Source organism: Phoxinus phoxinus (assembly GCF_949152265.1).
Source record: "Phoxinus phoxinus genome assembly, chromosome: 1".
Classification (NCBI taxonomy): Eukaryota; Metazoa; Chordata; class Actinopteri; order Cypriniformes; family Leuciscidae; genus Phoxinus; species Phoxinus phoxinus.
Genome location: NC_136876.1, coordinates 24,421,059 through 24,447,738, shown reverse-complemented (window position 1 = coordinate 24,447,738; position 26,680 = coordinate 24,421,059). Strand labels below are relative to the sequence as shown.

The following is a 26,680-nucleotide window of genomic DNA, read 5'->3' as shown; positions in this document are numbered from 1 at the left end:
TTTTTTCTCAAATTATCATATGGTTTAATTCCTACATTACAGTTCCATCTTAACTTTCATTTTTATAACAATGACAAATGTTAAGTCTAAATTGGCTACTGTAAATCTCTTAACCCCGTTTTCACAGACAAGGTTTTGCTTAGTCCCAGACTAAAATGCATGTTCTTAACTGAAAGCGACTTAAAAGGCGTATCTTAATATGTCAGTGCCATTGTTTTGTCTAAAGATATACACACCAGTATTGTTTTTTCTTTCTTTCTAAGGCATGTTTATAAAAGATACTTAAATGTCCTAATTGATCATGACTTAATCTAAGCCGTCTAATACTGTTAGTAGAGGGTGCGAATCAATTATGTTTTGGAGGGTCACATACAGGGCAGGACTGAGGGTCCCTGTACTTGAGTTTGTGTTTGGGCCCTACCTACACTATGCCATCAACTAGAACATCGTTATGGAGTAGCACAAACTACACAAACATTTAAATGTTTTGAGGTTCCTAGACCAATTGATATGCAACATGCCTAGCCTAGTCAAAGTAGAGGTAATGTTAAACATTCATTAAATTCAATAACACACATGACATTCTCTCTCTGTTGAAAGATCAAAACCCTGAAATAGCCTGCAATAAAGCCAAAGAAGAACAGTCTTTTTTAATGCATTCTTATGTCAGATTCTTACATTTAATCAATAAATTCAATCAGAATTAAAATACACCTCAATCAGAATAAACCTACAACAGTAAAATGAACCTGCTGACAACAACAAACCACCACACACACACACACACACACACACACACACACACACACACACACACACACACACACACACACACACACACACACACACACACACACACACACACACACACACACACACACACACACACACACACACACACACACACACACACACACACACACACACACACACACACACACACACACACACACACACACACACACACACACACACACACACACACACGTATGAACTTGACTTCTGGCAGACTAAAAAGGAATATGAAGATTGTCAGATTATATTATAATGAATTACATTTTCAAAGTATTAATTTCCATTGTGCATTTTAACATTTTTGAGGTTTTGGAAAGATTAAAAAAGGATCCATATTAGGCACCTCTTATTCTTTGAATGTATGCTTACAGGACTGTTGTACAAGAGCCTACCTAGCAAAACTGAGAGCATGTTATTTCTTGCTGATGTCTGTGAGGGACGTGTGAAATGTATGACGGGCGGCAGAGTGGTTATGCGCTTTGACATTGCACTGACAGGTTTTGCAGTTAAGAATCGCTTCAGCTTATCATTGTAGACTTCAGCGCAAATGCAGGTTGGCTGCGACCACTTTCTCACAAGTGTTTGTGGTGTGTTTACGTAATTAGCAGATGTAACACTCACAAACTCTCACACACACAAATTGGCAGCAATCTGTCAGGGCATATACTTGTGTTCATTTTTGTTGAGCACATATGCTAAGTCAATATCGACTCAATAGATGGTGTAAACTTAAGAGGTCAAACCAAAACTCATTTGAATGACGTTCAATTCAAACATGTTTGGATTATGAGTATTTCTCTTTATCAACAGAGGGTAACAGCACAAGTGTGTGTCTATAGCAAAACATTAACAGTATCTGGGCAACATCGCTTGGACACTGCATCACAAATATCAAACATGACTTGTTATAACTCTGAAACTGTGACAGTCTGTTTATGTAAAACTATGCAAAACATCTTTTTACCATATGCAAACAAGCACAGAGAAGGCAGTCATAAAGTAATGACATAACAATGACACCCGAATGCAATCCAACACAATGTTCCTCAGGCAGATTTTATTCCACTAGTAAGGATCCATTAGTTCTGACTTGTCTTGGAGGTGGATTGCAGACATTTTATTCAGATGGGTTTCTCGTCTTACTGGGTCACTCTGTGTCTCGCTTCACGAAGAGCCTGCAGGGCGAGAAATAGAGGAGTTGATTAAAGTGAGTCAAATAATAGCAGAGCTACATGAACTATGATATTAGAGCAACGGGATAGTCAAGAATCAGGTAGCATGCAAAAAATGAAAACTGATCAATGAATGCATGTAAATATTACAATTATCAGTTCATATTATGATAAAACAACTACCGTAGTATTGATAAGTATTCTGTCACCATGTACTATCTATGCACAACGAAGTTCTAAAATGAAGACAACGTTTTCGTAACTTTTTATTTTTATGACTTCTAAAATGCTTCTCCAAGCATAATCTTTGTCATTGCTTTCTTACGAAATTCACAGTGGTTTTGTCATATAATATAAGCTATATTTCTTAGCTTCCATAATCAATCTCGTTTTATCCACTTTTAATGCTTAATATGCACAAGCCCCACAAGGTGATGCCATAGAAATAGAAACCAAGCGAAATACAAAATATAGTGTGGCCTGACCAACAGTGAGTAACAGTTCAAAGGGAATTCTACAGGATAGACATTGCAGAATATTACTACCCAGACTTGCAAGGTGTGAGGCTTTAGGTGTGGTCACATTAGCGAAATTTCGGCAAAATTTTGCTGGCAAAAAAGGTCCGTTGTCCATTGTCAGTAGCGATGTATGAAGCATAGGCTCACAGTTTCAAACCAAGCAGCTTTACAAACCAAGCGTGACAAATATAAACCCAATGCAAAATCTGCATAGGGGAAATCTTTTAAAAAATTTCTGATCGCATGGCTTCCAATTAAAATGACTGGAATTTGCCTGCAAACATTAGCCGAACAATGGTAAATGTGACCGCACCTTTAGTCAAACTGGCAATAACTTCCATATTGGTCCTCTGTGACATACAGAGAAACAATAGCGTGCATCTTGTGTGATTTAGAATCTCAGTCATTTTAATGTAGTTTGAAGGGGACCATGAGCGAGATGGGTGGTGAGAGGGATGAGGGAGAGAGTGAGAGAGCAGGACAGGAATGTCTGTGTTGACCTTCTGGATGGCTTCGCTGGCAGAGTCGTCCTGCAGCAGTTTTGCCCGGTCCAGTGCTCTCTCAAAGTGTAACACACTGGCCTTGTAGTTACCCAGCTTCACTATGTAAGAGAGAAAGAGGAAGTAAAGTGATCTAACCGCACAGCATGGCATAGATCAAATATACATAACGACCACATTAACTTCCTATTGATTCTGAGCATTGTGGGAAATCAGATTATTCATGGTCACAGAGTGCATTAAACTGCTGAGGATTCTGGGTGATGTAGTTGGACTCACATTCGGCCTGCGCCATGAGCACACTGGCATTGAGCTGCCATTTCTCATCAGTGATGTCATCCGCGGCCGTGAGCGAGCGGGAGCCATAGTCTCGTGCTTCGCCGTAGCACTTCAGCTCAAGATAACAGCGGCCGATCTCATGGAACAACCAGGCTTTCTCTAACCCGCCACAAGCTAGAGGCACCTTCTCCTCCCAGCTATGCAAACACATACATAAACACACACAGAACAAAATGAAATTACTATTACAATAGACTTGTCTGTACATCAACACCAAAGTAAACATTAATCAAAGACAAATGCACTTACACTTCTATAGCTTGTTGGAACTTGCCAATCCGTGCGTACACACGGCCAATGTTGTCCAGAGCCCTGGATTTACTGTCCGTCAGGTCGCTATGACACAAAGCACAAACCAAACACACCTGATGAATAGTAGTTTATTAACCAACCAAGAAAAACAAAAGGTAGTTTTCCTGCTCTCATGAGCGCTCACCCTTTCTTGGCCAGCTCCAGATCTTTCTCATGATGATGCAGAGCCTTGTCCATATTCCCAAGATCCATCAATGCATTGCCTACACAGAACATAAAAGAAAATCTTGTATCTCTGATTCTTGTGCTATTGATATTATATATTTAAGTATTGAGCAGATGCGATTCCCAGACTCTACCAATGCAGCTGTGCAGGTTCCCAAGCACTTCTCTCTTATTGGGCAGCACCTGCTCAGACCATTCCTTCACCCCCTTCATGAGCTCACGGGCCTTCTTCAGGCCGCTTTCTGCACTGCCGGCACTCAAGGCTGCCAATTAAACAAATCATTCTCAATAAACCATATAACATACAGAACATTTTCTGAAAATGTTTGCTCATCCAAAAGTCATGCGATACGATGTTGCTAAGATTGTTTCTATGAGTCTATAGGATTTTTTTGGCCTGTTTTATTGTCCACCAGGCAAGACAAGTCACCTAAAAAATCTCACAAAAGTCATTTTCAAAACAAGAAGTTTTCTGTTGGTCAACGTGGTGAACCCATGTGACAAATGTGAATCTCTTGTGAAATTTGTTTCGCCCTCATGTGAAATTCCAGAATGTGTGGACTGGATTCCCATTGAAAAGACTGGATTTCACCCACGAAAATTCACTGAACAACAGTAAATCTGCAGCAGCTTATAAAAGTGATGGCACTTCTCAACAAATAGCAGAATTTGATGTATTGTTCATGTCCATAGCACAAATGACACAGTTATGTGCCAACGTTTCATAGTTATATTTAGGGGTTTGTTCAAATGGGGTTTCGCAAGCACTATTTCGCAAGCACTATAACTTTTATTAATAACATTTAAATAATCAGCTGGGTGTGTTATGTATCTGGTCTGCTAACACAAACATTGTGGACTGACCTAGAGAATAATTAGGACCATAATTCCAACATTTTCTCCAGGTTGTCATAGGTCAGTCACTCATCAGTTAGCTAATAAGCATAGGCATACACTGCAGTTCAAAAGTTTGGGGTCGGTAAGTTTTTTTTTTTTTTTTAAAGATAAATGACTTTTATTCAGCAAGGATGAATTCAATTGACTGACAGTACAGACATTTATAATGTTACAAAATAAATTATCACATTTTCCACAAAAATATTAAACAGTACAACTGTTTTCAACAACGATAACAATAAGAAAAAAATGTCTTGAGCATCAAATTAGCATATTAAAATGGTTTCTGAAAGATCATGTAACACTGAAGACTGGAGTAATGATGTTGAAAATTCAGCTCGGCCAAAAGGAATACATTACATTTTTCAAACAGAAATTCCTTTAAACCGTAATAATATTTCCCAATATGATGGAACAAATGCATCCTTGATGAGCATAAAATATTTATTCAAAAAACATAAAAAAATTCTTACAGACCCCCAACTTTGACAGTAGTTCATGATTTTGCATGTGCAACATGAGTATGCAGCTAAACTTTCTTGTTAGGAACCTAATGCTGTGAACTTTGACCCCTCTCAAACTCTGCAGAGGTTCACCTTTGTCAATATCCTCCAGACTGGTGAGGACATATCGGGTTGGGTCTGAGGGTGGCTTGTGTCGAACCCGGTTCCACTGCTGCTGCATCAGTTTTCTGTCTCGTTGACGAGCATAGATGGGCTTCTGCTGCTGCCAGAATGCTGTCCGCGTGTCCAGATAGGAGATACAGCCCACGATCAGATCTTGCACACGCTCTCCAGTTCGTATCTTACCTTTTATTAGATCTGTATAGGAGCAGATTGCCATACTTTATATAGAATATGCACCCTCATAGATGCAAACTAACATCAAAAAAGGCCTAAAAAAAAGGAAAACCCCATGAAAACAAACACCTTCATCTTGTAGAAGTTTATCTAAGTATTCTCTGTCACTGTACAGTTCTCCCAGAAGTTGCTTGGCTGTTTTTTCATATTTGCTCATCTTCTGGCCATGCTTTTTGGATTGCTTCTTATGAGAATGATTCAAATGCTTGGGACGAACCTTTGGGAACGCATCAAACAAAGAAATATGCATTATTAACTGCTAAAATGAACATAAACTATAAACAATGGTTGTATGAGTGACGGGGTAGGTGGTATAACGGAAGAGAGAGAACGAGCAAGAGATAGCTCACCCCATTAGACTTGTGGAAGAAAGACAGGTCTCCTTTATTTTCCAACTTCACAGAGGAAGGACCTTTTAGGTTGGGGAGAGAGAGGCAGATGAGGGTTACTAACTTAAGTCACTTTGTTGTGTAACCAAAACATGAACTCCTCATTTCTCATCATGTTGTGTCTAAGGACTTACTGCCCACTGAGTTGTCGATTGCCTCTTGAGCTTTCTGGATTCCCAGCCTGAACTCCTGTAGCTCTGGACGTAGCTTATGGCCTCTGTGATAGTAGACCAGTGCAAACTCAAAATCACCCATAGTGTAGAGGGCTTCAGCCTTCTGATACAGACCCTGCAGGACACAGGATGGAGAACCAAAGAGAATCAGGTTACTTGTTAGCACATCAGAAATGGTAAAAACAGGAATATTGTAAACGATTATTACAATTTATTAAAAAATAATTGTCTTATATTTTAATTAATTTTGAAATGTAATTTTCAACATCATTACTCCAGTCTTCATTCATTATGTCACATGATCCTTCAGAAATCATTCTGACATGCTGCTTCAGTGCTCAAGCATTTTTTCATGATATAAATGTTGAAAACAGTTGTGCTGCTTAAAGTCCCCCCCGTAGTCATTCATTTTATCGTTTAAAACTCATCTTTGATTGATAACTAAAATTACACATTTAAACGTTTTTTTTTTTTAACTCTACATGCACCCTTGCTTTATTTAGTATACGCGGATTCATGAATATTTCAAATTAGCCCCGCCTCCAGTCACTCACACCAGCTCAGAGACCCTCTCAGTCAACTTACAACGCACAATGATATCGCTCGACTTTACAACGTCGGACACATTTTTTTTTTTTTTTTTTTAATTAAGTATTTACTATAACTTTGCATCCTTTGTGAATGAATAGTGACCCCAAACCTTTGCTAAACATCAGATAATTCAGATATGCTAGCTTTTACTGTGATGTTTAGAGAGCTTATAGTGGCTCTACAAAAGCCACAGTTAAAAATTCATGAATTTCATTGGATTACATGCAAAATACCAAGCTAAGTGTCAAGAGTCGTGACGTTACACTTTCCACAGAACGAACCTCTCTTTTCTTGGCTATTTAGCATTTTAGTGGATTTCCCCCTCACAGGTATGCATGCAGGTATCACAGGTAACGTTATAGCCTGTTTCACCAAGTGTCATTTTTGCCTTACAATTTTTTGTGTTAATCTTAAATAGTATATTCATTCACAAAGTTATATTTGTAACATTTTGTGTTCGAAAAACGTGCTTGTGACTGATTATATCAAGGTCACTTTTTCTGAGACCGAATCGTCATCTGATAAAGTATCAGTAAATTCGCCCCCTTCAGGACAAGTGTCTTACTACAAGTACACAACGATACAGTGACCCAAAGCTGTGGCTGGCACTTTTGGAACAAACGATGAGACGGAGAAGAAAAAAAAAGCTAGGACGGATGAACACACCTTGAAGTAGTTTTTGTTGTCTTTGAGGGAGGTCTCGGCGTCTTTCAGCGCGCTCTCTGCATCACCTAATTTCACATAACACCTAGATCTGGCGACCAGACAGTTCTTGTCATCCGGCTGTAAACTTAAAGCCTGTTGGATAGCAGAGAAGACGCTTATAAAATGTAAAATAAAGCAATCAATTTTAATTTCGTCTGAACTTTAAGCAATGCAATGTGTGTTCCGAATAACAGTTAGTTTTTAGCTCACCATGGAAAAGCACTCGATAGCTTTGACATACTCGCCCTTCTGAAACAGCTGGTCACCTTCAGCCATATAGGTGGTAAAGGTACTCTTCGGCCCTTGTTCTTCCTCGTTATCAGACATTTTTAATCGTATTCTTAGCAGAATTATATCGAAACCTTTCAGTACACATCAACAAGAGCAGTTGTAGTATGGGAGCGTCCCGTCCGCTCGTATCCTAGCAACTCTTCTAACAAAACCCAGTGGGAGTGGGGCCTAGGAACTTCACATGCCCGCACGTACTACGTCATTCAATCCGAAACGTTTAGGTATAATGAAAATATATAGTTTATAAAACGTAAAATAATACTTCGTCCAACAAACGTTTCTTAAAAAAAGATATATATATATAAATAAAACGATTGTTAACATGCCTGGTGACAAAATAATCTGAGAAAAAAAATAAAATAAATCTATATATTAAATAGAGACAGAGAAGTGAAGTATTTGGTGAAGGGGAAACAGAAAGAGGCTTACTTTATTTACATGGCTTTTTAAAAACGGTCCATAGTCAAGACTGTTCCAGCGGAGTGAGCAAAGTCAGTGTGGAGGTTGACTTTGAATACACTGAAGATCTTGCAAGATAAACGATATGAAAGTATTCTGACAAATGCTCAAATCTTACATTTTAGTACATGGTCAGGTCAAACAAACAAGAGAATGCTGGAACACAACAAATCTTCAGCAATCCAATGTCAAGGAACATTTAGTTCAAATGGGAGAGATCCCCAAACATGGCTCACTGATCATGCCTGCAGTTTACATGGATCAATATTACATACACTGTGGAGTTAATAGTATCAAGTCCACAAATAACCAGATCAATTAACTTCCGACATCACTCCCTCCGGAGGCTCTTAAATTCAGAAGTAGCCAAGCATGGTCTCTCCCTGGGTTTAACCTATAAGAGTGCAGATCATAGTGTATTTAAAGATCATCCATCCGTCCGAAGCTCACATCCAGCAAATTTACAATAAATATACATATCAAAAAAGTGTGTATTTCAGTTAAAAAAAATTAAACAGTCAAACTATCAACACAAAGAAACACTTTACATTCCAGTAAAATGTACAATGCAGCAAGGGGTTGAATGGCAACATTGACAGATGAACCTTACAGAGAGCGGCTTGGCCAACCGGTGCTCCAATGAACTCGCTCTCCCTGAACCTCTGTATGCAGTAGTCCAACAATCCTAATGCGTGCCGGAATCGTCGGACGAGAACTAGCGTTATTCTTACGATGAGATTTGGCATGAGGCACTGCATTCACATAAATTTGCTGAGGTCTTTAAAATGGTTTGCAATGTTGCATAAATATAATCTGTGTGAATTCTGGCTTTGTACACATTTAAACAATCTATACGTCACTAGCAGTAATGAAATTCCTGTGCTAACCAGTGTTTTTTTCTGACATGCTTTGGATTTGGACCATGTGAATCTGTAAAATGCTTGGTAGCAGAGCTGTCCAAGGGGCTGATGGGAAATGAGATTAGAGCATTACCTACTCCTATGCAGTGTCAGGGAGAAACAGCAGATTTGCATCAATTTGTAGTTTCAGCTTTTGAGAACTAAAAAAAAAAATTCAAACTGATTTTCAAAATAATAAATGTGAATATGACAATGCAGCCGGGTACATTCAATACAGAGGATTAAAAAAAACAAAAGAAACTAAAACTAGAGCTGTATTATAAGGGTCAAAAAGGGCACTGATCAGAAAGAGAAGTGCGCAATGCATCATGTTTTTCCTGGTACAGAAAGGTCATGGCCCAGCCGTTGTTGTCTTTGTGCGTAAGCAGTAAAACAAGTCAATGGCACAGACGCAGGTCCAACCGTGGGGCCTGAGGGCCCGTTACACCAGAAGGCAGGGATGGAGGGGAGCAGTCCGGTTCAGGGGAATTCAGGGGTTGTGGAACTACTGCATACATGCTGGATTCTGCCAAGTTAACCAAACTGGAAGAAGAAATTTCCTGGTCCAGAAGCTGCAAGACAAAAAATAAATTAAGTGAATAAAAAGAAAAGAATCATAAGTGAAGTAAACATTATGAACTCAGATGCTGAGAGTATTTTTTACTGTTGTCTTAATTTCAGACACGTACAAATACAAATTCAGGGTCAGTAGGATTTGAAACCACAACAAAAAATAAATGAATACTTTCATTTAGAAATGATGCATTAAATTAATCAAGTGAAAGTAACATTTATAATAGGGACGCACATCTGTATCTGACCGATAATGTGCTCGTGTACTCAAAATCCACACAGCGCGTGTTTATGTCCAGTCAAAGAAACACGGACAACTGCCCACAAGCTCATAAGTGCAACGTGGAGTGGATTAAGAGCGCAGCATCCCTTTTCACAGGAAAATGACATGCGATTACTGTGCCACTGGACTAAGGGTTAATGACTTCAGATTTTTGTCAGTCAACATTTATGTGATTAAAGTTGTCGACTAGTCCCGGAGGACGTCATTAATGAACAAATAAGCCTGAAACTCATGGCGAGACTCGAACGCAGGTTTCCTTCTGCACAACAATGGCATATGACACAGCACTCAGTTAAGTTCTTTTGGTCATATTTCCTCACAGATTTCTATTCATACATGTTCTAAATCGGATTTAGATTACATGAATGCATTAGAGAGAGAGTGACTGCGTGTGAATTGCACCTGGCAGCGTCTCTCTACTACAGTAAGTAAAGCTGTGGGTTTTAGTTACTAAGAAATATATGCTAGAACTTTTCAGTTTCCAAGTTATTTTATTGATAAATCAAATAACTGCGATAAATACATTTCTGAACGTTTGTGTGTGGGCAAGACGCACCTGATGTGCGAGCTTCTGTCTGTAAGTGTGTGTGCGTGCGCTACAATGCAGCAGCGCATTAGTTCAGAATGCGATTAACTTACGCGTACAAAAAGCGGTTTAAATCGTTGCATTTACCGGAACAATTTTGAGCATACAGATGGTATATCAAACATATCTTGTGGAGTGCTCTCAGAGCATTTATTTGTCATTTTAACTGTTAAAAAAAAAGTGGCCTTCATAGATTTCTTGTCCTGTTGCGCCCTCTATAGGGCATAGTCAGTGACTAGTCGACGTCAAGCTTAAAGCGTCATGGCAGACCATTAAAGTCGACTTGTCTGTGCAACCCCTACACCGGACAGGGCTTGAAAATATGGACGATAATAAGAAATGTTTCTTGAGCATCAAATCAACATGATTTCTAAAGTATCATGTAACACTGACAACTGGAGTAATGATGCTGGAGTAATGGTAGCTTTGCCATTACAGTGATAAGTTACATTTTAAAATATATTAATAAAAAAAGACAATAATAGGGATAATTTACATTTTAAAATATATTAAAATAGAAAACAATTATAGGGATAAGTTACATTTTAAAATATATTAAAATAGAAAACAATAATAGGGATAAGTTACATTTTAAAATGTATTAAAATAGAACAATAATATCAGGAAATATTTTTACGGTGTAAAAATTTAGTTTGTTGCATTTAAATTAAATAAATGGTTTCTTGCTAAGCATAAGAGACATCTTTCAAACACATTTTAAAATCGTACTGCCCCCAAACTTTAGAAACTTTTGTATAGTTTATTGTTCAGTCTGAGCATCTGAATAATGGTTGATTATGAAGAGAAGTAAAAAAAAGCACTGCCTTACATGAATTGCCTTCGAAACTAAACCCCCCAGGGCCGCCAAAGAACGCTTTGAAGATGTTGTTGGCATCAAAGTCTGAAAGAGAACAAAAAAAAAAAGACACGTAAAATCATTAGTCATCACATGCCAACATGCAAGTTTTTTTTAAAGCTTCAGTTTCATGTACAACAACCACAGTACTAAGTAATGAAGCATGAAACATTCAAATTAGTGAAACTCCAAAACAAAATTGTGTTGACAGAAAGGGGAAAAAAGACAAGAGCCTGAATGTGTAAAGAGACAGACCCATGTTCATATCATCATCCTCCAGGTCGTGGCCGCTGTCATAGCGGGACTTCTTCTTGGGGTCAGAGAGCACGGTGAAGGCCTCGCCCACCTCCTTAAACTTTTTCTCTTCCTCTTTCTGCACCTCAGCACTCGCTCCACTGTGTCGATCTTTGAAAAATACAAGAGATCGACTTTGTCAGGGAAGCAGAAAGAAAAGCAAACATCTTGAGGACTTTTACATGCTGCCTATAGAACAGATTTATGGGTAATGTCATGGGATTTTGCAGATAGAGACTGTATATGGAGAAAACGCTTGATTCTTTCAATGAAACACGTACCCGGGTGGTGCATCAGCGCTCGTTTGCGGTAGGCCTTCTTGATTTCATCTTCAGTGGCATGTTTATCCACCCCCAGAACCTTGTAATAATCTTTTCTTTTGCTTTTCTTCAGCTCTAATTGAGCGATCTTCAACAAGTTCTTGTGTTCTGAAACACACCACAGATGAAATGAGATTAGGCATTAAGGGACATGAAAAACATTTTCATATCCAGTCAAGATGGAGACACACCTTTAGTCTTCTCTGTTTGATAAACCTTCTCATAATCTCTGACAGCCTCTTCATACTGCTCTGTGTCCATGTAACTAATACAAAATGCACAGATTAACATAACCAATAAATAACCGTTTAAAGTGCATAGAAAGAACTACAAACGTACCACTGGGCTCTTCTCAAATAAGCCTTAATATAGGTCTCATCCAGCTTAATAGCCTTTGTGCAGTCCTCAATGGCCTGCTCCAGTTTGTTTAACTGAAGACACCAAGAAGAGAGAGAGAGAAGCATGTGGTAGCATCAAACAATGACAAAAATGAGACTGACACACTTGAGGAAAAAGGTTGTGTCTGGCTTTGTGGGGCACTCCAACACTGATAATGCATTCAAACAAAATGTACAGAAGTACAACTCCAAAACAAGGAGTAAATCAAATGCTGACCTTGGACCCAACAGTGGCTCGGTTGCAGTATAGCTTGGCGTTGGTTTTGATATTGTTTGGGTCGATGGTCAGGGCCTCAGAGTATAGGTCATATGCTTCCTCATAGCTGCCATCTTTAAACGCTTTGTTGCCTTCCTCTTTCTTTGCCTTTAGGGCTTTAGCATTCTATAACAGAGAAACACAGACACGGCACATTTAATATAAATACTTCGATGCAATCAGTTAAAACTCCCAAGTAATGCTGCACTTACTCTGCAGGCTAGACGGGCCTTCTCATGGTCTGGTGCCATGCGCAGTGCTTGAACGAAAAACTGCACAGCTTTATCAATGCAGTCTTCATAGTACAGACATAATCCTCGCACGTAGAGGGCATCACCGTTCGTGGAATCCATCCGCAATATGTCGCTGAAGGTACAAAACAACAAGTTATATATTAATATAAAAAATATATGAATTGCTAACTAATATGTATTTTTCAATGGATGATGAAAACAATAGCTTAACAATAGGGTGCAACAGCTGATAACAATAGCTTTAATATATAGAAACTGTGCAGTCTGAAGATTCAGACTTCTGCTTAGCCAATCAAGCAGTGTTTTAGCATAGTAATAAAACATAGACCAACATTGTCCTCACGTCCACTGCTAATCTACTGCTCAAGCAACTCAATTCTGAAAAAGTTCAGAAGAAAGTTTTTGGCTGATAGAAGAAAATCATATACACCTAGGACGGCTTGAGGGGTGAACTATTTAGTACAATTTATATACAGTACCAGTACCATACATGGACATTTTGCTCAGTATACCTGCTCTAGAATTTTTTGCTTTTTAATGCCATGTCAGAACCAAAGGCTGTTTTACAGAAATAACTAAATATTTTAAACAAGACAAATATCTCTTACAGCACTGTTATAAAAACTAATACATATTTCAGAAAATAACTTTCCTTGTGAGCTCTTTTAAAAACAAATAAAATAAATAATTATTTCTCTTTTAATGGGCTTTTAAGAGAAATTTGATGCATATAATTTGCTATCATGGAATGTTGTCTAGAGGTCGACCGATTCATCGGCACCGATTGTTGACTGGTGGAACTATCGTTATCGGCAAAAATATATACCGATAGTTTTTCCTGGTTGCGTCCATTGCTGAAGCGGCTGAGAAGCGCGCGCTGTCATTCAATACACAGCGTAAGAGCTGAGAAGGGTCTGCTGGCATGATGCAGTACAAGAGCGGCCTCTAGAGGTGTAATAAAAACTTGTGCCTCGTGTTGTTTATTTCGACACGTGATTCTGCGTGCTGCACTGAGAGCACATGCTGCGTGGAGAGCGCTGACATCAGATGCGCGTTTAAAGCACCGACAGCTCAAATGTATGTAGCCTATACAGTACATTTTGTCATATCATTATAAAGTGATTAATTTGTTGACTAAATGCTGCATTAGTAGAGACAGTAGGCGTTTGTTTGCCTTCGAGGCTGAGAGGACGCTAACATTAGTAGTACCTCAAGCGGTTAAAACACTGACAAACATAAACGTAAGCCCGACCCGAATGTTTAATGTCACAATTGTTACCTCTATTTGCATTAGTTCATATCCAGCTGGTCACTTTTATGCATTACATATGCAGATAAGTTGCATATTTAAAGCTAGAGACGTAAGCAAACTGATATGTTCATACAGCCGACAGAAACATAAACGAATCAGAAAAGCATTCGATTTCGGTAATTTATTTTTTTCATCTTCACTTTAATAGAAATTTAGTTACTTTTTAATTAATTAAGTTGGCTTGAAAAGAACAGTTAAATAGTTACATTTTGAATGTAACTGGTTTTATTTGTTATTTAGAGTATTACTTTTTGTTTCAGTTTGAATGAATGTCTTTTATTGACTTAAATATTTATTCACATTTATATATTTATTTCATTTAGCATGTTTTCATGGTTCAATACAGTTTTTTTATTTTTATAATAAAGTTCAGCACTGTTTTACTTGGAGTGTTATGTTTGTTTTTATCCAGTATCAATTTTAAAAACTATCGGTTCATTAATCGGTTATCGGCAAGTATGGCCCAACCTAGCTATCGTTATCGGTAAAATCCACTATCGGTCGACCTCTAATGTTGTCCACTACTAAACAAATTTCATAATACTGTAATGCTATTACCTGGCAACAGATTGTGCCTCTGGGTAGCGGCCCAGCAAAGCCAGACACTCTGCTTTCAGCACCTTGAACCGATGACAAGCAGATGCAGACTCTAACGCCCGATCCATACAGAACACCACCTACACAGAGACAGACAGGCACATATTTTAGGGATGCACCGATATGAAACTTTTGGCAGACACCAATAATTATTTATATTTGAAACCTGGTAACCGGTATATTGGCCAATAAATCTGAGTCTATACAATTTTTAGGAGCTTAATTACAAAAACAAAAAGGTCTCACCATTAAAAGCCATGTCCCAAGCACTTCAACATTGGTTCAAACTAGGCTACTGTATATGTTTGATTTGTGTACGTTTTAAAATTAATTTTACACTCCTATGGCCAACTTTCTTAATAAAAAAGTCGATTGCCTTAAAAATAAATAAAATAATGCCTAAATAATGCAAACAAGTCATTGGACAACAGTACTTGCGAATAAATAATCGAAATGCATGTGCAATGGATAAATCAAATGGATTAGCCCCCGCATGGACAATAATGAAATTATATTAATTAAACCATATTGTTAAAGAATATTTTTTTTATTAAAAATGTAAGTACAAGTTATTATTAATAATGCATCAGTGATTTAACTGACTTTTAACTTTGATTTTTAACTTTAACCTGAAGAGAGAGGTGTGGAGAGGCGAGGTATCCAAAGCACATCAACTGACTACAGGGGTTCCTCAGGGTTCAGTTCTTGGACCGCTCCTCTTCTCCATTTACACCACATCACTGGGACCCATCATACAGACACATGGTTTCTCTTACCACTGCTATGCTGATGACACCCAGCTCTACCTCTCATTTCAACCTGATGATCACACAGTAGCTGCACGCATCTCAAGCTGCCTGGCGGACATCTCGGCATGGATGAAGGAACATCACCTGCAGCTCAACCTAGCAAAGAATGAGCTTCTCGTCCTCCCTGCCAATCCGTCTCTACAGCACGACTTCACTATCCAGATAGATTCAACGTTAATCAGCCCATCAAGGTCGGTCAGAAACCTTGGAGTAACATTTGATGACCATCTGACCTTCACAGACCACATCACAAAGACAGCTCGATCATGCAGGTTTGCACTGCACAACATCAGGAAGATCAGGCCTTTCCTAACTGAGCATGCAACACAACTTCTTGTCCAGGCCCTGGTTATCTCTAGGCTTGATTACTGCAGTGCTCTTCTGCCTGGTCTTCCATCATGTGCAACTAAACCTCTACAAATGATCCAGAATGCTGCAGCTCGTCTTGTCTTCAATGAGCCCAAAAGGGCCCACGTCACCCCTCTGTTCATCTCTCTGCACTGGCTACCACTCGCTGCTCGCATCAAGTTCAAGGCATTGACGCTTGCTTATAGATCGACCACAGGCTCAGCTCCCTCCTACGAGTCTACATCCCTACCAGAAGCCTGCGATCGGTCAATGAGCGACGGCTCGTGGTACCATCACAGAGAGCCACAAAATCACTCTCCAGAACATTCTCATTCACGGTTCCATGCTGGTGGAATGATCTCCCCACCCTCATCCTGAATGCAGATTCCCTAACTACATTCAAAAGACAACTGAAAAGTCATCACTTCGTGAGCACTTGACATAAAAAAATTAAAAATCTTCCTTTAATCCTCCCTTGTTTGGCTTATGCTACTCTGAGCAATGCCTGAACTATGTATTTTGAGCACTTCTTGCGTTATTTTTGCCTCTTCACGATGACTCGCTTGCTGTAGTCCTCAGTTGTAAGTCGCTTTGGATAAAAGCGTCTGCTAAATGACTAAATGTAAATGTAAGAGCTCAATGAACATCGGGAAACTGAAGTGCGTTGCTAGCGAGTAAATTAACTCCTCCTATATGAGATGAATTAGATATTTATTATTTTTTCCTTGTGAGGAAAAAATAACTTTCCTCACAAGGAAAGTTATTTTTACTATTTTAAAGCAGAAATGAATGCAACTAAATTCAAAATTATAATAAACAAAAATGTTAACATGTACGGGGTATGAAGAACTCGTCTGAACTTAATTATACATTAATGGGCTATTCCAACAATAGTGACTTTACTGTTATTGTTCTCATAAACATATATTTATAAAAAAAAACATTGCCGAAACAGTTATGGTGGCCGATATATCGTGCATCCCTAATGAATTTATCTGTAAATCAGACCAGCAGCAGCTAGAAGAGCAATCTCACCATCCTGAAGTCTCGTTTTTCAAAGCTGATCTCCGCCATGCGCTCATACTCCAGGATGGACTCTGCGTTCTTCAGCTGCAAGAGACACAGGAGGTTAGAGGCTTTTTGATGGACACTTGCCAAATCATGGATGTCTGCAAGTGGTATTTATGGTCACTCTACCTCCTGCTGGGCCTGGCTGTTGTCTAGTTCCAGCTCGAGAACCCTCTGTAAGCAGCGGCTGGCGGCCATAGCATTGCCAAGCAGGAGGTGGCACTTGCCCTCACGCATGTGGCCCTGTGGAACAGAACCATAATGATGAGTGATATAAAATGTACATGTAGTCAGCACGCTTTTGAGTGCTTTTAATAGTGCATTTATGCATTTAGCAGATGCTTTTATCTAAAACAACTATAATTATATAAATAATAACTAACTTTAATAATCAATTCATCAAATTTGTTTAATTAATCAATTTGATTCAGGCAACACCTAAGTTGTACAAACATTTAAAATGCACATAAAGCAGATTTTATATTAACTTTTTTTTTTTTTTTAATCTGTTGTTGAAATATAATCATTTAAATGCTGTAATTTTTTTGAAAAAAAAAAAAAAAGGACTCTTCTGCTCCCTAAGGCTGAATCTATTTGAATGACTTCTGAAGGATCATGTGACCCTGAAAACTGAAATATTACTACAACTAAAATTCTCAGCTTCCATTATTTCACTGTATTTTTTATTTTTGATCAAATAAATTCAGCCTTGGTGAAAATATGAGACATTTTAAAAAATATTTTAAAATCTTACGGACCCCAAACATTTGAACTGTAGTGTATATTTAAATGAACAGTCACCGCTTCATTGAATGATTTCGCCTTCCAAAACCATTTTAGACAATACTGAAAAACTGCTGTTTTATCTAAAAAAAATTTGGTTTCTGAATTTAAGTGCACAACTAATATTTACTCCAAGTACTCTGACATTTTAAAATAATATTTAAACAATTTAACACCACATTTACAGCTCTCTGATGTCAGTTAACCATCACATGACATGCAGGTAAACAAATATTTGGGCAAATGTTTTATTTTTGCTTTTATTAAAAAATATATTTACATTTTTTACATTTTTGGGATTACATTAATTATTAGCGTTTCCTCAACTCACGTACCCACTGCAGTTCCCTCACAAACCCCAGTTTAGGGAAACCCTGAGCTAGACCATGGCTCCAACTGGAACTTTTTGAGATCCTAAATGCTCAGAACGTCAAAAGGGCTCCAACCCTTGACGTCTCACCTTCATGAAGGAGTCATCTAGTCGCACGGCCTGCTGGGAGTCCTCCAGTGCCTCTCTGTAGCGACTCAGCATCATCAATGTGGCTGCACGGTTGCCGTAGTAACTGGCATTTTTCGGGCACAGGTCTGTTAAAAGGACACAAAAAGAAGATGTAGACACTTCAGTAAACGGTAAGAAAAAAAGTGTTATAGGTTTTGGTGATCTTTTTCTTTCTAAAACCAGAGGTTGCATGACAGAATCCTTTCTGGTAATTAAGTTATGAAGTTATAGCCTTCAAGGAAAACATGTGGTAAATCATGTGCCTATGAGTGAGCATCGAATCTAATCTGAGGGCAGCATATGAATCAGAAGCGTGTAGGAACAAACCAGCACCATAAAGGCAATGCAAAAATTGGCTACAGAAAGCTAGGCAGACAGACAGAGCGGGCAGGATGAGAACGGCATAAACTAGATAGCCTAGCACACTTTTAAGGGTTCTTACCGATGGCCTTGGTGTAGAAGTCGAACGCGTCAGAGTAGTCCTTCTTGACATAGTAAGCATTTCCCTGCTCTTTGAAGCCTTCAGCTTCCCTACAGATTCAACAGACAAAAATGATAATATCACACCAGAACATTCAAATTGTGCTGACGAAGACCCAGAGAAAGCAGTTATCAGCTTCACCAGTAGGCATTATTCATGTCACAAATATTCATATTATAACAGAGGTACTGGGATAAAAATTAGTTCAGATATAAACACTAATGTCTATTGGTAGCCATAAAAATTTAGCAAATAACCTTTTTTAAAGCAACTTGGCACTTCAAACGATCATATCAAATATATTGTTACACCAGTAGGTAGCAGCAAGTGACTTAATGTACTCGTCATTGAATCATTCATACAAGAGATACATTCAAAAATGCTTATTTATGCAGTAATGAAACAAGTCAAGTATTTATGAGTCATTGGGTCTCATTCATGAAACATTCGTAAATATACGAGTAAATATGTGAGTGATCTGTGCGTAAAGAGACCTTCCCGAAAACTCTTCTCCTGATTCACAAATATTTTGTAAACGTCAGATGTGATAGTGAAATGTGTGTGTGTTAATGAATTCCAATCAGTCATAAATGGGATGCGCGTGCACGCTCATTCTCAATTACCATAAATCCCGCCCGTTAAATCCGAGTGACAACTATATATGGGCATCATATTATGACACCAAACGAAGGATTTCAACATCTCTTCTAAAAAAGCGAATGAAAATGAAAAATTTATCATAATATTTTATTATCAGAAGTTCATTCAAAACGCCACATTTTATTTTCAAGCGTACATAGGCGTATAAGGTCCTAAAAAAAAGGAAGCTTGACAGCATATTACCGATGCAGTTAATGGAGTTTCATCTGTTAATCGAACAGTCCCAGAAATGAAAAGAAAATGGTTCGACATGAAGCTTGACTGCAAAAAACGAATTAGTTCACTACGAAAAAATATAGCCCAGCCCTATTGAAAGCAATTAATTATTTGATTAAAGTGTTCCGTTTGCAGATGCTATTACTGGCTCTCATAATAAAAGTAAAAAGAAAACCCGAATGTAATTACTATATATCAGTGGTGGTGGGCTGTCAGGGCCAGCAAGGCCTTCTCTGCTGGCCTAAACACTATGAGAATCACTGACTTGCACTTTAATATATTTTTTTTATGAATGAGTATTAAATTATTCCCAATAGTCCATTCTCATAATTTCATAGCTTTTCTCTTAGTTGCGATGCTTCCAGTAGTGTATATTTATTTTAGTGCTTTTATCCAATCATATTTCAGTCATCATGTGTTGCCAGGGTCAAATATATCTGCTTCGAGGCCTTCAGAATCGATAGTGCGGGCGCCTGGAGCTTAAATGAATGGCAATGAAACTGTTGCTTTAACCAATCAGATAATCGGTCAGATTTAATCAGCCAATCAGATTTCGAGTTGACTGCACCGGGGGCCATCTAGCAGGCATACAATAACGTAAGCATTTCCACACACTTTGATTGGATGGTCAGAGCGTGTACTATTATTACTGGTAGTCCGAGCTAGCTAACCGCATCTGTTGCGAACTGTGTAAACTAAAATACCTGTAGATTTAATAGTTTTTCAACCCACAAATTCATGTTTATTTCCTTCCTCGACCATCAGCAGGTTCAAACCTACCGGAAAAAATCCCTTATTCAGCTTACGCAGAGTCTCGGAACTATCGATCTGTCCGGGTAAAAACAGAACAGACTGCAATGTAAAGTTATGCCAGGACTGATTTTGAAGGCAAAAGTCCCGCTGATCTCATTGATATCGTTCAAAAATCTGTGTGAGAGCTTGTGTCGGCTGAAACGTTACACATAGTCATGTTTTGCGGTGTTTTCCCTGTTTAACGTTACTGCTTCTGTCGAGCAGACACTCTCAGCACTAAAGCGAATTAAAACTTATGACAGAAATACGACGGGACAGACTCGACTTTCAGCACATTAACCTCGATGGCGATAGAAAAGGTTGCTGGGACTGAAAAGCACAGACAACCTGTACAACCAAGTAATTCAAGTCTTTTCGAGGAAAGAAATTAGGATGGATTTTGTGTAAAAAATCAGTTTTGGAGAGTATAATGCATTTTTTGCCCCCGTTTTTGTCCGTGCTGAATATGATTTTCTTCCTAATTTTTCTTGTAAATTTATGATCGAAACAACTTTTTTTCAAACATTAATACTATAGCCATTGAAGGATAAGACAGGGATGAGGATCCGTTTCTGAATTTATAATCGGAACGCATGAACCACTGTACACAAAAGCCGAACTCAATTGCTCGTTTCTCTCTACCTGGCCTTTCGCAAACTCACCGCAGTAGTAAGCAAAATTAGTAAGCAAAATGTTCGGATGGTAAACGCATATTTACGCGTGGCTGGGAGCAGGTGTAGATTTCTTTCGTATCAACTAACATTTGGAAAATACGAACATTTTAATGAATCCGAAAATTTACGCCAGAACCACTTTACACACGATTTAAACAAATTCGTTCTGCTCGTGTTTCATGAATGAGACCCAGTGAATCATTCTTTCAAACAAAAAAAATCATATTTAAACATTTTAAATAGACTACAGAAATTAACAATTTGCCAGAACCTCCAGTAAAGTCAATTACGTTATTTTGTTTCGTCGTTTCAGAATCTGTTTGAAAAAAGAAAAGAAAAGAAATTGTAATTCTCAATTTATCCAGAATCTTGCAGCTCTAAAAATCTGCCTGCCTCTATGGGAATTTAACATGCACCCTGTATTTTAAGGAAGAACATTTATTTATTTTCCGATACATTATTCATTCACAAAGAAAATTGGTGTCCTTAAAGGTTGGAGTTTTCCTATTTATTTTTTTACATTAAGATCAATGGTGTCTGTTAGAAAATAGAAAAATGGTAAAACAGAAAACTTCAACCAGCGGGTCCTCTTTGTGCTGCGGGACAAGCATATGGCACAGGTCCTCACAAAAAACAGGATATAGATCAGAAAACGCTGCTGGCACATGCATATCACGTCACAAATCTAAGACCTCTGAAGAATGAGCGGCATTGTCAGGACGCAAGCATCAGAATACCTGCCTACACAGGAGTAACAAATACTATAACATTACCAGGGTGTGTGTCAGTCACTGTGTCTATTTAGTGAATACATTATGTTCTGAACTAAAGCCGTCTGGTGGAAGCGTACAAAGTCAGATTAGCCTGCTAAACATAGATCTTTCACTACCAACCAATGGTGTCTGTTTTAAATCAATCAAAAAGACACCACACAGATGTATAGTCAGGAGGGATTGAGTGACTTCTGGGAAACCATGCAGGGCAGCAGCATACGTTAAAAGAAGACTGGAGAACAAGCGTCACATTACCAGCTTTTACTACCTATACTAAAGTATAACATATGACTGGGGCACAAGTAAACAGTTCTACATATTTTATGACAATATGAAGATGATTTTTGGCACCATTTTGGCACCATGCATGCTGAAAATAGATTGGGTGAATTTGACTCTTGAGACTTTAGGAGCCTTTCTTGAATGCTAGTAGCGTTATTAATTTAGTTGTATACAAGTATACATTGACAATGAAGCCATTCAATTCAAGAGCTTTCTTGTCAATCTGAAGTGATTTCTCTAGATTACCTTCAATCTGGTCACACTGCCCAAGACCACAATGGCATCACGTTTGACTTATTTACAAACCCCTGACTAGGACCCGTTGTCACAATGGCTAAGGAAGTCAACATGCCACCTTCCTCAAACTGGTTTACCTATGACAGGTGAATATTGTAACGTCCCGTGGATGCATTTGTAAAATATGGGTGATTTGGGGAGAGTTATGCTACTTGAGCGTGCAATGTGTTGTGTACTTCCCCTCTTCCTTCTGATAATTGGGTTCCATGCTGATATTCATGAGCTGAGTGAATGTTGCAGAGACCTCAAGCCCTACAATAGAGTGGAGAAACAATGCTAGAGTGCTGACGGCCTCACTCTTTTCCCTTGAACCAGAATTGTGACCTTATTGAATTGTCTTTGGTGTAAATGTGTACAACTGAAGGCGATCTTTGTCTCTCAACTATGTGAATGAGTTGCGTAACCACTAGCTGCGAGAGAGCATGCGAACGCTGATTGTGTTCATTTCTTATGTTTCTAGAATTTTTTAATTTTTTATTTTGAAGCTCCAGGGAGTGTGTTTCTTTGCCATGGAGTGAGGTAAGACTTTGTTTATTTGTTTTCTTTTGTATATGTTTTATGTAGCCTAATGCTACCCTTGTCAGTTAGAATGTTGTGTTTGTTATGTTGACCTGGCCCTCTTCTGAAGATTTGCTTACTTTCTTTTGTTTCTTTTTGTTAAAAATAAATTAAGAATTATTTGCTTTAATATGGTGTTTTGTTGTTGCTTTTCTGGATCAGGGAAATTAAGTGGCTGTCAGTCTTTTTCGTTATATTTATTATGATTTCTTTTAATTTACAATAGTTGCATCCTCTCCTTCCCCTAAACAAACGGGGAGGTTTGTAACAATATTCTGGAATATTCTCAGGGGAGATCAACAGTCAAGTCTACTTAAAGGGAAACTTGAAAATTGTAATTTACTCTCCCTCATGTTGTTCCAAACCTGTATGAGTTTATTTCTTCTGTTGAACACAAAGATTTTGAAGAATATTGGTAACCAGAGAGTTGATGGCCTTTGACTACCATAGTATTTTTTTTCCTACAATGGAAGTCAATGACTACTGTCAAATGTTTGATCACCAACATTCTTCAAAATATCTTTTGTGTTAAACAGAAGAAAGAAACTCTTACAGTTTGGTACAACTTTAGGGCGAGTATGTGATCATTTTTATTTTTGGGTGAACTATCCCTTTAATCACACACACCAATGTTCAACCTGTCTTGTCTGACAAGACAGCAGCTGTAGAGATGTGCGCTCATGCAAATATTGTGCTTTATTCAGACCTACAGTATGATGACGTCACGTTCACACACCCTCCAGTTAATCTGAAAACCAAAACCAGGCTGGTGCTTTCTCAGAGAGAACAGTGCAATGATGTGAATCATTTACAGAACAGCTACATGAGCTGACAACAATTTAGATCATTGCGCAATTCATAGGCTTTGTATTGAAACGTAGTAGGTGTTTCCTATACGTGCCGGTTCCCTTTTTCAGTGGCCTTGGTTCTAGAATAATTTTTTTCCCACAAGGATTTAAAAAAAGGTATTTGATAAAAAGTTAAGCCATGAACCAAACCACCAGGTGAATCGCATTACAAACTTTGAGGGAAAGAGCTGCAATCCCACGAAACATTGTGAATCACATATTCCCAATTAAACATGAAGGATACACAATAGGCATATAAATGCTTAAAAACCAGTTCATCTATGGATAAAAGTGAATAGGATTTTTACTTCCAAAAGCCAACTGGCACAATTAGTACGTCCAAAGTGCAAATATTTAAAGTATTGGTAACCGTAAATAATACTATATAAAATAGCTTATTAAATGAATATCAATTTTAATGTCAAGTATTTAAAGTTCATCAAGAACGTCATTATAACATTAGTTTTGTGTGACTCGGTAATACTCCAACTAGCCTACTCTGTTCGCATGACGAAAGTTATGAACAAACACGATAACACGAGTTATCCTCGCGCGCATGCGGCATGTAACGTTAAACCGACCGCCGAGAGTCAACGTACAAGTTCACGCCATGCGTCCGTCCGTCCGTCCATAGACAGTTCAGACAAACCGAAAGTTCCAGAAGTGATCATTTCTAAGTGTAATAAACTAGTGCTCATACACAATGCTTCGGTGTTCAAATTAGTGTCTAGACTAGAATGCCACCTAAATTGGCAATGAATAAATATAATCGAAAATCCAAATACATTTAAACTAAGCGACAGTACACCCCAAATTAACAAAGAATCGTTCATCAAAGCAGACGTCAGGCAGAATGTTAAGGAGTGTCAGCGTCGGTCACCGTTCACTTTCTGTTTTAAATAAAACAGAACGGTGACTGAGGATGTCATTCTCCAGAACGTGTCCTAAATCAGTACTCCGAGTGCGTACAAGTTATAATAATGCTTACATTTTGGGATGAACTGTACCTAACCTGACCCTAACCCTATAAGAGATACATGTAAAAAAAATCTGCGAGTTTCTAACTTGGACAATTTTTTCACAAAAGCGTCAGTAGTAGTGTCCCCAAAAGATATGAGACCCGATATGAGGTAACGTTAGCCTACAGAACGTCATTTCCTCTGTAGTCACTCTTATATGCATGTGCATTTTTTTGTATTGTAGTCACCTAACATACTCAGGATATCATTCAACAACTATAAATGTTTCTAATATACGATAGAACAATGCCATCGATGAACAATCGTATGATCGGCTGTCATGTGTGCGGGTTTAAGAGAGTCCGCATTGTGTTCTTAAGAGCATGATGATGTCACGTTGCCTTCAACCTAATTCTAACCCTAAAACTGTGTCACGGCGAACAGCACAGCTGTCGTAATAACACGATGCATGGCACCCTTGATCGTCGCTTTAAAAGGTCAAAGCTCATGCAAGATGTACGTGAATAACAGCAGGTTAATCGCAAGGCACCCCAACACTAAAAGCAGCTGCCTGGCACGCTAGGCCATGGACACCCCTTGATTTTCAAGTTATGCGGCAATCACGATCTCAGGGTCCTTTTACATCTGTATTCCCGATCGGAGCTTCCCTAAAATCCAGCTGCCGCACAGACGGATCGCCCGGACTCTAATTAAAATGATCGATCTTTTCGGGTACCTCTCTAACTCCTCGTCGCTGGTCAAGTCCATCTCTGGATCCGCGGACGAGTCGAAGTCAACAGTCGCCATTTTGCTGTAGAGAGGCGGAGAATGAGACGAAGCATGTGTGCCTTTCATACTGCCTTCAGCTCCGCCTTCCGCAGGCGTGCGCAATATGCCCATAGTAGGTCAACGGATACGAGATCCTGCCAAAAGATAGTGTGGATAAACATTTCAAACATCAACTTGAAGGTGCCTTAAGGTTTAACTCAAAGCATCTTGTCTAGTAAACGGCGGAACTTAGTATTTATTTCAAAACCGGGTACTCGTAGCGTAGGCCTACACTTACACAGTTTTCAAACTATAGAGGCTGCATACATCTCTCTCTCTATATGTGTAATAACTAAAACTTGAGGTATTTATTTAAACATACCTGGGGATTTTTACAGAGGATTAATTCCTCCGACTGCATGATCAGTTCGGAGGTAACAGTGCGTTATTACACCAGTAGGTGGCGACAAATGACCGCATTTTCGATTTACAAGTACAGCCATGAGGAGGCACAATCAGGATAAACAGAAATAATAATTAAACAAACTAAAAAGATAGACATAAACACAAGAAAGGTTAAATAAAAAATTCTGGAGGGTGGGCAGGGGAGCACCCGTAATCCTTTCATCAGTCCACTATCTCCTCCTGATGACTTAGGTAAAGTTGGTTTTATATTCGCATATTCGCACATTCGCGGACTTCCGCGTTCAATAACTCGTGAACTAAACGTTTTTGCTACACAAAACACCTATCACATATAACTACACATATAACACCAGAAGCTACAACCTATTTTTCCTCAAAACGATCTTTCCTTCGCAGTGGACAAAATACATTGATCTCTATGCGCAGGCTTCTAAGAAGGGACCATCTGCAAAGTGCAAACCTGAAGGAAAGCTCGTTTTGAGGAAGATTAAAATATTGAAACAATGTTATTTGTGTAGGAACAATATTCAGCTCACGAGATATTGAATATCTCGGTGAATATCTGAATATAAAACCAAATTTACCCAAGGTTCAGACTGGATCATGACCTTCAGTACCACATACGTGGACAGCGCCACGGACATA

At 38.6% G+C, this 26,680-nt stretch overlaps 2 protein-coding genes across 2 annotated transcripts; both read right to left on the bottom strand.

Moving 5' to 3' along the window:
* Nucleotides 1-1,294: 1,294 nt before the first annotated feature.
* On the bottom strand, nt 1,295-7,922 carry odad4 (outer dynein arm docking complex subunit 4). Its single transcript, XM_079611749.1, has 12 exons — nt 7,627-7,922; nt 7,378-7,509; nt 6,082-6,235; nt 5,909-5,970; nt 5,628-5,775; nt 5,295-5,519; nt 3,936-4,064; nt 3,761-3,839; nt 3,574-3,660; nt 3,265-3,461; nt 2,986-3,086; nt 1,295-1,970 (listed from the first exon to the last, which is right to left on the bottom strand). Exons 1-12 carry the CDS (start codon nt 7,741-7,743, stop codon nt 1,935-1,937), a joined length of 1,467 nt encoding a protein of 488 aa, XP_079467875.1. The 5' UTR covers nt 7,744-7,922; the 3' UTR covers nt 1,295-1,934.
* Nucleotides 7,923-8,103: 181 nt separating this feature from the next.
* Nucleotides 8,104-26,071, bottom strand: dnajc7 (DnaJ (Hsp40) homolog, subfamily C, member 7). Its single transcript, XM_079611064.1, has 15 exons — nt 25,992-26,071; nt 25,578-25,764; nt 18,744-18,832; nt 18,263-18,387; nt 17,149-17,262; nt 16,987-17,061; nt 14,756-14,874; nt 12,844-12,997; nt 12,593-12,757; nt 12,317-12,408; nt 12,169-12,242; nt 11,939-12,085; nt 11,619-11,768; nt 11,337-11,408; nt 8,104-9,637 (listed from the first exon to the last, which is right to left on the bottom strand). Exons 2-15 carry the CDS (start codon nt 25,739-25,741, stop codon nt 9,600-9,602), a joined length of 1,578 nt encoding a protein of 525 aa, XP_079467190.1. The 5' UTR covers nt 25,742-25,764; nt 25,992-26,071; the 3' UTR covers nt 8,104-9,599.
* Nucleotides 26,072-26,680: the final 609 nt, after the last annotated feature.

Excerpts from the sequence above, each read along its gene's own strand:
- odad4 (XM_079611749.1), bottom strand. The coding sequence starts at position 7,743 with ATGTCTGATAACGAGGAAGAACAAGGGCCGAAGAGTACCTTTACCACC. Across the intron at positions 5,520-5,627 it reads TAAACTTCTACAAGATGAAG|ATCTAATAAAAGGTAAGATA; the intron begins GTGTTTGTTTTC and ends GCTCCTATACAG. Across the intron at positions 4,065-5,294 it reads TCTGGAGGATATTGACAAAG|CCTTGAGTGCCGGCAGTGCA; the intron begins GTGAACCTCTGC and ends TTTAATTGGCAG.
- dnajc7 (XM_079611064.1), bottom strand. The coding sequence starts at position 25,741 with ATGGGCATATTGCGCACGCCTGCGGAAGGCGGAGCTGAAGGCAGTATG. Across the intron at positions 17,062-17,148 it reads ACAGCCAGGCCCAGCAGGAG|CTGAAGAACGCAGAGTCCAT; the intron begins GTAGAGTGACCA and ends TGTCTCTTGCAG. Across the intron at positions 12,758-12,843 it reads AGGCCCGTCTAGCCTGCAGA|AATGCTAAAGCCCTAAAGGC; the intron begins GTAAGTGCAGCA and ends TCTCTGTTATAG.